The following is an 11034-nucleotide window of genomic DNA, read 5'->3' on the forward strand; positions in this document are numbered from 1 at the left end:
ATCAAATTTAATTTTTGTAACTTCATATAACCATTACTCATAACTTTTTTGGTTGTTTTAAAAGAAAAACTAGAGAAAATACGATAGACAAAAATAAAAAAATTAAGATTAATTTTTGCATTTTACAGTATCTTCACATAGCTGCAGCACAGAAATGTCGAAAAAAAAAACATCACAATATTATGTACTGTGTTTGTGTACAGAGATTGCATTTTCGAAAAATGAAAACAATAATAATTTGCAAGAATCAATCCATAGTAATGTTTTTCTTTAGGTTTTCTTTTGTAAATTACAGAAACACTTGATATCATAATATTTATATTTATCTAAAATATTAATAAACAGTACTAATAGTTTTTACCTGCATTTTTAATCGTTTTTATATGACATATTACAAAATATAAGAGAAATGATATAAGATATTAAACAAATGTTTTAAATTAAAGAACAAATGTAATAAAATGAGTCGAAACTTTTATTGTTAAAAGACAAGTGAGCTGTCCCTTAAGAAAGAATAACGTTTTTTACAGATATCTTTATTATTTTTTGTATGTATTTTAAGAAAATCAACAGCAGTCAAAAATGTTTCAAAAGATGCAAAAAGAAATGACAACAAACAACTAAACTTTATTTTATAGAGAAACAAACAACAAACAGAAAAAATGTGCATTTATTAAGAACGAATTAGAAAATAAAATTAATATTGAATAAAAAATATTAGGATGTTACATTTGAAATGAATAATAGAGTGTATGATTGTCACTATAACATATTTTTCGAGCAGAATATGTGAACAAATATTAATAAATAAACACAACCTGTTTAAGAATGAATAGATGACTTTATCGTTATTTATTGCCAAAAAGCAAGCATTTCCGAATCACACTAATATTATAGAATTCTGTTAAAAGTACGATATCAGATAATTGAAAATTACAATTGTAATTAAAAATATCTAAATTGTTTAATTGTTAAAATAAAAACAAATCATTGAGAAATTTTCATATCTAATTTTTTTCAATATAACTATAAAAATTTGAAAAAAATAAAACCTGATCAAGTTTTAATAGATTATCTGAAACTCCTAAAATATCATATTATAAGGGATAACAGATGGCCTTGACACTAACTAGTAGTAAACTGGTTTTCCTCCATAGTGTTAAAAAGACTTTGAACTATTACTGTTTGTTATTTTCTTTATTTCTCTCATATAAACATTTCGATTTTCTGATTTTCATCAGTACATTTATACGACAGCGTTTAGCCAAATAACAAATAAATATTAAAAAAAAATTCAAAAATGACTAAATATTAAAAAAATATACTGTGCTAACTTTTGTAATTTTAATTTGAAAAATGTTATCAAGTTTTATGAAATACATGTTTTCGTTCATCAATAAATTTCATTCAAATCACGGTCACCAGCAATAAATAAAGGCGTTAAATAACACAAACTGTTATTTTTTCACAAATAGTAAAAATAGTTGAATAGTGTCAATTTTTGTGCATAAATTATGAGGCTTGAAACTTTTCTGTTTTCACCTTGAAGTTTGGAAATAAAAAAAATTAACACCATTTTCGATATTTTTTTGAAACAAATTTATTTGAAAGCATTTAAAACATCATTTATTTCGTGCGTGGATAAAGACCGTTCGTCCTGTGAGAAAAGTAAACGAGTTTGAAATTGTATTTCATTTCCATAACGACAGTGGCTGTAAACAATGCGTGGTAAAAAATATATAGCATTCACATGCAAAACAGGGAAACCCTTCATTATTATGAGATAATTCGAAAATGAAAGTATTGTTGTTGTTCGTGTTAGTTTTTGGGTGTTTCAATTTTATTTTCTCAAAGAAAGGTATGTAGAATATTTTATTTCTTACAACTTCAATTGCTTTAAATATTATATTTACTAAAGATATGATAAATTTTAAGTGAACTATTTTAACTTGGAATGGAGAATTTTTAGAGCATACTTAGTTTGTAAGACGTTTACGTTTGCAAAAACTTCGAATAACAATGTTAAAAAAATTACACTAATATGTATTTAGTCGGATAAATTTTAAAAAGCTGATTAAAAATCAACAATCAAGTAATAAACAAAAAACTTATTTGAAAAAAAAGACGAAAAATTGAAATCAATTGATATCTACAAGATAAGTTTCTGTTTCAAGCCACGGGTCTGCTTTCTCCAATACAGAGAATTTATAGAAACAAAAAGTAGTTTTGAAGCACAAAGGATTGTAAAAATATGAAATTTATATAAGACATTTGAAAGATAATAGTTTACAATTGATCATTTAAGAATTGAGATAAGTTAACCGTATTATTTGAACAATAAAAAAATAATATAACACAAATAAACAAATGCAATTAATTTTTGCGCTCAAAATTACACACAGTTCATTAATTAATTTATTGAGGAATAAAATGAAATTAAGTAGTTTGAAGTTATATTTAATTAAGGTAATTATTTTATTCACGTTCAATTTTATTTTATCAGTTCACAAAATGTTTTCTGAGAGGTTAAAGATATGTATGCAAATTTAACTTTCTTTGACTACAGGTTTATGTAAAATTATAAAACTCGATGCAAGGAACATTTAGTAATTTGAACAAAACGCTCCTCCTGTATTTCCTGTCGTTGTTTTCAGATAGAATGTACACCGTATTTTAGTGTTAGTATTATATGTTTATTATAAAATAATCCTAATAACAAAAGTTTTTTTTTTTTTTTTTCGTAGAGGTAAGTGTCCTAGTCGAATCATTTTAATTTTTACTTGCATACCACACAATAATTCACGCTTTCCTGTGAGGAATGCATCATCATCATCTCCTTGAATGTTTCAAAAAACACATTGTGTAATAAAGAAACTGATCGTTCAGACTAATGTATAAATTATTTATCTTTGACGTATTCAATGTCGATATTCTTAGTATTATATTTTTGTTACAAAAACTCTTAATTATCATAAAATTTTTCATAGGAGCAAAAAATAATTCATATGAATGGAAAATTGTTGGTATACAGGTAAGATAACTTTTTTCTAATAATTGATTGTATGGTTTTTATGACATTGTTTACACTTTGCAGAAACCGGTTCTTATGACATTGGACGAAACTGAAACAAAAATCACAGACGGAATGCACTTTCACGTGTTTAAAGCTATTCAAGAGAAATTAAAATTTAGGTAAATAATATAACTATATTTACGAAATATTAATTTAATGAATAAACACAGAGTATTAATTAATTTCATTTACGTAGATATTCTCTTGTAAAACCAATGCCAGAAAGTTTTGGATATTTAACTGAAAACGGCTCGTGGACTGGATTAGTTGAAAAATTAGTAAATAAGGTATGCAAATTGAAACTATAAACATGTACATTTGTGAATGTCTGTATATATGGATAAATGTACAAATATACTGATTACAATTATGTATTACAGTAATTTATGATGTATTATTACTGACATAATGTTTATGGTTACTGTATTTTCATGGTATTGACTCTTAGCAATGTAACAAACAATTACAAAAAAAAAAAAAAAACATTTCCTTATCGTTTTCTTCAGCATATGTACATTCTGTACCCAACCAGATCGCATGATTTGTATCTCTGTCAAATTGTTTTAAACATAGATAACTAGTTGTTATACACACGAAAATACGATATTATTCTCTAGTAAAGAGTATTAAACTAAAAGTTCGTAACAATATGGCTTATAGTTAATATAATGTATAAATTTAAAAATTTCAATGTTTCGTTTTTACTCTATTGCGTCAAAACTAATTTCAGAGAATAAGCATAAACGTCCACTTTACTACTCTTGTCAAAAGAAGAGACAAATTTAGGTAACTCTTGTGTTCGATTTTGAAGCCTATTTTGTTGGGTTTTAATTAGAAAAATTGTTTAGAAATTAGTGTTGTTTCAAACGTAAACATGACTTTTTCAAATACTCTTGAAAGTGTTTACGTAATTTTTGAAAATATTGCGAACTTTTTACGAAAACAAGTTTTGTAGATATATTAAAAGCTTTCGTTGAAATAAACATTGAATTTTACAAAATAAAAGTAAAAGAAAACGCAATAACAATTAAAAAAAGCATAGTCAAAATTTGAACTTGTGATTTTTTGCATTAAATGATGTGTGAAATTAAATACACATTTAAATTGCTTCAAAATACAAGCACTGATTTAGATGAGGCTACAACATATCTGCAATGAGTTTTCAAACAAATAAAAGATTTTCGGACCATTTCGATATAAAAAATCAAAAGATTACGAATGATAGGGAATAAATAGCTCGTTCGAGTAAAAAACAATTCGAATCGTTAACACTCATTTCCTGAGTTGACACGTAATAACCGCCATCACGACAAAATACATCAGTTTAAAATTATTCTGTTCTTCTACACTCTAGATATAATTATACAGCAAGTTACACAAAGATCTGTCGGAATGACGTCAGTAAGAAATTACTTTGATTTCTTAGAACCAAAAACAATTTTTGAATTCTCAGAAATACAAATAATGAAAAGGTGCAATAAAAAACAAAATTAAGAATTTTTTTGTTTTTTATTATAATTAAAACTCTTTGACCATGCTTGCCAATGGGCCCAATATTTATAGCGACCCCATTATGTCAGACATTTGGAAAAGGACCCGATAAACTTATTTCTGTTCAACCTGTTGGTGAGGCACAAACTCGAAATTATGTATTCAGTGCTCAGTCAATTTATTCACTTGTGCACTGGTGGTAACATATGCATTAATTCCTGTAAATAATACCTTTAAATAGTTAATTTTTAATTGATTTTGTTGAAGCATGTGTTTAATTAATCTGGTATATTTTTATAACTGTTGCATGCCTAATTCCTTAAACACAATACAAATAATTGGTTTTATTTTAAATTTAGAACGCCGATATGGCCTTCAATGGTTTATTCCTCAACCCAACTCGTTTTGCAGCAGTGGAATTTACTACACCATTAGAGTTTCAGACTGCTGTGTTTTCCATCAAAGCTCCAGAAAGAATTCCAAATTGGATTTCCATAATAAAACCTTTCGGTTTAGATGTAAGTGCTTAACATTTACATTGGGTTGCCAATACGCACTCCAGTCGACCAAATGCGGTATTGTCTAAATATTACGGCTCTAAAAGAACAAAATGCAAAAATTTCGAAAAATTATAATAAATTTTGGGGGTACTCTGAAACGGTACTTCAAACATATGTTGCAAGATGGCGTGTTAGTTGTAGACTTCGCCAAACCTACGATAAGCCTGATAAAGGCCTTTTTACAGCACACAAGATAAAAATCATAAAATATATTCCTTCGAAATTTGTAGCTTTGAAAGTTGGCAACCCTTTGTTTAAAAGTAAATATTCATACTAATTAATTTTTTAAAAAAATGTTTTTTTTTGTAGATGTGGATAGCGATTCTCTCAACGGTATTCATATTTGGATTAGTATTGCATAAAGTGATCGAAAGGGATTTCCTCACTGACGAAGTGGGAATATTCTGGCCACGAAGCCGTGTGTTCTGGAATTTATTTTGCACGCTTGTTTACCAAGGTATGCCGTTTTTTGCTTTCAATAACAGAAAAAAATATTAGTAATTAATATTTATACTTAGGAATTAAACTGGAGAACGTGAAAAGATTCAAATCCAGATTTCTCGTGTCAATGTGGTTGCTATCAGTTGTAGTGTTGATAAGTAGTTATAGTGGAACTTTAATATCTTTTATGTCTTGTCCAATAACCGAGTCTGTTCCAAAAACTTTTGACGAACTAGCGATTGCTGTCAAAAATGGTGAGTATTCGTGTGGTACTTTAGAAAAAGGAGCTATATGGAGTTACCTTATGGTAAGTACTGTATATGGTAGCCATATTTAAAGTTTTTCTATTAAGTGCTAACTGTACTTGTAAATAATAAGCAATTGGCCTTAAAATTAGTATACAGAGTATGTAAAAAATGCAGAAGAGAATTTCCAAACATAAATTTAGTTTAAAAATTTTGCTAGGGACCACAGAAAACAGGAAAGCAATAACACAAAATAACGTAGTTATTCGTTAAGCACGAAATATGCGTTCTGCATAATATGTTTACTGATTTTAAAAAAATGTTGCTCAGGGTCTGCGTTTATAAATGTTAAGGTACAAAATTTTGTTTGCTGTGGCATAAATGTTATTGCAGTGAATCCATTCGTGATGTTTACAATAACATTAAAATGTAAGTTAACGTTGGCGTTTTTTATTTACCGTGTTTCGAGCCGTATATTTTCCTGTAAAGTGCTCGGAAAACTTTCAAGTTTATATTCTTTCGAAACACTTTTTATCATTCGTTGCATCGTCTGTATATTTGTATTGGGAGATTCGATCATTGGTTACTGGTACAGAGTACACTGAATAGAAAAACTATGAATATGGACACTTTGTATAACAATTGTTGCATTTAGAACTTGTAATGATTTTAATTATTTTGTTACCTGCATATTATTTGAAGAATTCCAACAACAACAAGGAAAAAATTTTTAAAGATAACATCCTACGTCACAACAATTTTTTGTCTTTGTCGATTGCAAGCGAAAAAGTTAAGAAAGAACGTTTTTCTGTGATAGACAGTAAATATTACACAAATAAACTAGTGCAAAAAGATCCACACGCATATATCATTTCTACAGATGTTCTCGTCACATTTGTTCAGTTTTATGCTGTAAGAAAAGAATTTCCGTTTAAGAAGGAATTAAGTAAAACGTAAGAACGTTTCTGTTTAACTGTATGACGTTTTTCTTTTACGAAATAATAAAAAAATATATTTCTTATGCAGTGTAATACGTATATTTGAAGCTGGAATCGTCGAGAGAAAAGATTATGCAGAAACACCAAAGCTGCTAAAGTATTCAGAATTCCACGCATTAGAATTGGCTGACGTCATTAGTCCAATGATATTGCTTTCGATTGGATTTGCTTTAGCATTAATGTGCTTATTTCTAGAATTATTCTGTAAAAGAATAATTGAAAATCAACACGTGTAAGGAAAAAATGTATATTCGTTTAATATTTCTTATAGAACAATTAATACTAATTGTTCATGAAAATCACCAATTTTTTTTACACAGTTGTCATATACACTGTCGGATAAGCGATTCAGCTTTTCTCTCGTTTTTAATATAGCAGAATTAATAAGTATATTAATTTCCAGTTTCTTTGTATTTAAACTTTCATTAAAACACATTTATATTGTGAAAACGCCAGAATAGTGTAAAATGTTTCGGTAATCTGTTGCCAAAATTTATTGTATGTTGAAATTATGTTTTCGAAAGCATTGCGTTTATAGAAAAATTATTCGGTTGAAATTTGTAAAAATTGAAGACTTGTAAATTTCGATACAAGTCTGCCTGTCTGTTTGTGGGTTTGTCTTACGTTAATATCGATAAAAAAGTTAGATATATGAAGGACGTTTCGTGGTACAAAAGGGGTACAGCCAAGAGGATCATATTATCTATATACAAACGTCCTATTTGAAGCAAAAATCACATTACTTCAATTTAAAATTTTTCGAGGATTGTAGTTATGCAACTGGCACGGTCATATTGCTAATTCGAAAAGTGTGATGTACACGGGCAAGATATCGATAAAAAAATTAAAACATGGTGATGACAAGTCGAAAACCGAAATTGTGACTATGCTACTATAAAGTAGTCGTTGGTTCGACTTAGTTTGGTTGATTTGTTTACAGCAACGCGAAACGTGAGCGATGTGCCAAGAAGGATGCATCACGAGAAGACTTTTGTGGAAAGCTATACTTTACTTCGGTGTTACTAACGCAGAAAAATTCCAAAATACTCCACCTGTTAGTCATTCCTTATCACACCATTAACTACCAGAGTTCGATAGTTTTATACACTCAACTAATGATGGGCACTTATTTAAACTTAGAAAGTATCGTTTTAGCAGTAACAAAGTGAATATAATACAGTAAAACTTGTCTATGGCGACCACCTACGGTTCCTTCAAAAAGTGGTCTTTTAGAAAGGTGGTCGTCCAATGCAAATGGTGCTGTAATACCGTATTTCTGTACGTATTTTGCGCACTTTTTAGCCATTTCTACTACGTAAAATTCGAGGTGAGCAAAAATGAGCGAATTTTCGTGACGTTACACATAATACACTTGCACTCGTTTATATTCATGTGCTGCAGATTCTCGTCTAACGTTCTTTAAACTCTATAAGTTGGCTCTAACCGAGACAATGAAAATATATTTTACAACTGTCTTGCAGTTGATAATTGTAACAATGTTTTTGTTGTGTGCTAAAGAACTTGGTGAGATACTATATTTCTATATTTGTTACTTTAAGAAATATGTTTGTTAGTACTAAGTGATCATAAATAAAAGTATCTCTACCCCTGCGTCAGGCGCGTGAGGTCACTGTCACAATGTGAGACGCCAGGGAATTCTTTGTTCCCAGATTTCATAGATCAATTTTAGAAAATTAATAGCTTTATTCGTGGTTTTGTGTTGTAAAATGAGTAATCCATTGTATTTTTGAAATCACAATAAAAAACTACTCAAAATAAATCAGTTTACTTTATTATTTAAGGAAAACAAAAAAGTATTACGTTTCAGGAATTTTTATTAGAAAAATTATCAAGTGTAGAAGCGTTTTGTGCAAACTGTATACAAGTTTGTTGCTATCTATGTTCTGTTACGTTTTCCTATATAAGTGTTTTACCAGTGTCATGCCATCATTAGAAGCGGTGGAAGCGCTGCTTCCCTTGTTTTTTTATAAAAAATAAATACGTATTAATTTTAATTATATGAACATATAATTAAAATTTTATTATTTTATTATAAATGGTTTATTTTATTATAACCGCACAATATTTTATTATAACCGCTTTATGTATCTTATTACAAATTTCTATACTACACGTGAACAAAAAGATAAGATCGCTATTGTATATTCGATATTAGTGGCAGAGTTGAAACTCTAAATTATCAGGTTCCAAGAAGCCACATAGAAGCACATATGCGCATGCGCTTTACAGAGCACCAACCTCACACGGTTTAGCCGGTGGAAGCCTACGACTTTGGGTGAAAGCTGCACACATATAACGATTCCAACTCTATTAAGGACTGGTTCTGGGCTGTTAGCCGCCTGCCCACCAGATATTTCGATTACGTGAATAACGAGTAGATTTATAATTTAACCCAACCGATAAGAATTTACTGGTATGTTTTTATGATAGTTCTGTATAGTTGACAAGAGTTTAAAAAATCCAATAAAATATTTGATATCTTTATTTCGCTCTCCAATTTTATATTACTCAAGGATTTCGATGTTAAACCGAGAATTTTACGATTTCGTATATCCCATCTAAAGATACCATATAAAGGATGTGGAAAAAAAAACGTGTACAATTCTCGTATAATGTTAAAAAATAACCGTTACACGACAGCGTCATTTACAACTAAATTTAATGAATGAGAGAGATGCACGAGGTACAGAAAAGGCTCTAGAATTTACTTTCCTTAAATTTACAATTTATGTATCGGTTTGTTATAAAAATTTTTCTTTCTACTTTTTTCCCGAGACTACAAATATTCGAGTACAAAGTAACCAGTTTCGACTTATTTCTACTTAAGTAGTAGTTAAATAATTAAGCGATTAGGGAATTGGGGATGTAAACAAAACTCTGATGAAAGAGCCGGAATATTACTTAAATAAAAGCTTAAACTGAACCAATCTATAGCCGAGTAGAGTAGGAACTGATTTCTTCGAAATACTGTATTAGATGTAATAAAGACAGAAATTTTTCCAGTTCGACGTGAGTGACCGAAAAGTTGAAAATTTTGGAAATTTTCGTAGACAACACCTGCTCCTAAAACGAATTATTTAGAAAACAAATGACTATTAAGTTTAACACATTTAGATTTTTACAACTATGGTGAGAAACATTTAAAATCTGCTTAAGTCCCTCTGTGGCTCGATATCCTCGCCCTTATCGGCTGAAATCGGTCCAGACCACTTGTACGCCTTTGCTATGGGATATGACGTCATGGCATATTGAATGACTTGTTTTCGGAGCTGCGTGAGCGCTAGATATCAAGCCGACTTCATTACACTTAGCTCAAAACGGCCTATAGACATTGGCTGACTGAACAATGGTTTAAAATATGAACAAATTCATATTTAGAAAATTTATAATGAATTCGAAATTCGTCTTGGGATAGATTTTTAAGGAATTATTTCGACATTATTACTATTGAAATGAATAACTTTAAGTATTTCATTATTAATATTACATTTTTTTGTATCTATAAGCGGATTGGTGTAATTATTAAAATTTTGTCGTTTGTTTCACAGTACAATTACACCAAAATGTATTAACGTTCTTATAACTGACACGAACTCGAATTGTAAATATATGTATGTGATTTAAATTAATTGATGTTTTAAATCTTCACGCATTTGAACGTAGAAATTGGAACATTTAAAAGAAATTTAAAGTATTTAAGTTTGGTGTTTTCGCTCCAAGCAATTAATTAATGAATACTTTTGTCGATTCGTATTGTTTAAGACATTTTTCAAAAAAACGATATCTGTTTTTATCTAAACTTTTCCACGAACAAAGCTACCACTCGAATTGAAAAGCGATCATAACCTGATGTCGAGTGAGTCTACAAAACAGGTCAAATAACTTATTTCTAATCGTTGTCTACATTGTGGCAGACGAGAAACGTCGTCTCTGCAATGAAATTTTTCTGACCAGTGGTCTACCCGATCTGTAAACCGCCGCCGGCCTCTAAACGTTGTCTCTGCAATCGGCTGTTAATATCATGGGGCAGAATTGCAAAAATGTGATAAAACGTTGATCACTTTATGAATGATAATAACCATAAGTAGAAACGAAACAAATATGAAACTTTGAATATAATTGATAATAAATATAATCAAACAAATAAACTGTACACAATTTATAGAGATAAGTGGACGTCCACTGAAAACTTAAAAGATAAATAT

The 11034-nt window shown here is 29.3% G+C and overlaps 1 protein-coding gene across 1 annotated transcript; it reads left to right on the top strand.

Moving 5' to 3' along the window:
• The first annotated feature begins 1794 nt into the window (after positions 1-1794).
• Positions 1795-7044, top strand: LOC111624914 (glutamate receptor ionotropic, delta-1-like). The gene is made up of 9 exons (XM_023367896.1): positions 1795-1858; positions 2988-3031; positions 3095-3192; positions 3270-3360; positions 4924-5082; positions 5434-5581; positions 5643-5872; positions 6513-6763; positions 6837-7044. Exons 1-9 carry the CDS (start codon positions 1795-1797, stop codon positions 7042-7044), a joined length of 1293 nt encoding a protein of 430 aa, XP_023223664.1.
• Positions 7045-11034: the final 3990 nt, after the last annotated feature.

The sequence above is a fragment of the Centruroides sculpturatus genome, unplaced genomic scaffold (genome assembly GCF_000671375.1).
Source record: "Centruroides sculpturatus isolate CEXI.00-Female unplaced genomic scaffold, Cexi_2.0 scaffold365, whole genome shotgun sequence".
Taxonomy (NCBI): Eukaryota; Metazoa; Arthropoda; class Arachnida; order Scorpiones; family Buthidae; genus Centruroides; species Centruroides sculpturatus.

Bases quoted from the DNA above. Each gene is read 5' to 3' on its own strand.
- LOC111624914 (XM_023367896.1), top strand. From the start codon at position 1,795: ATGAAAGTATTGTTGTTGTTCGTGTTAGTTTTTGGGTGTTTCAATTTT. The intron at 3,193-3,269 runs GTAAATAATATA...TCATTTACGTAG, and splicing joins CAAGAGAAATTAAAATTTAG to ATATTCTCTTGTAAAACCAA. The intron at 5,582-5,642 runs GTATGCCGTTTT...ATTTATACTTAG, and splicing joins TTGCACGCTTGTTTACCAAG to GAATTAAACTGGAGAACGTG.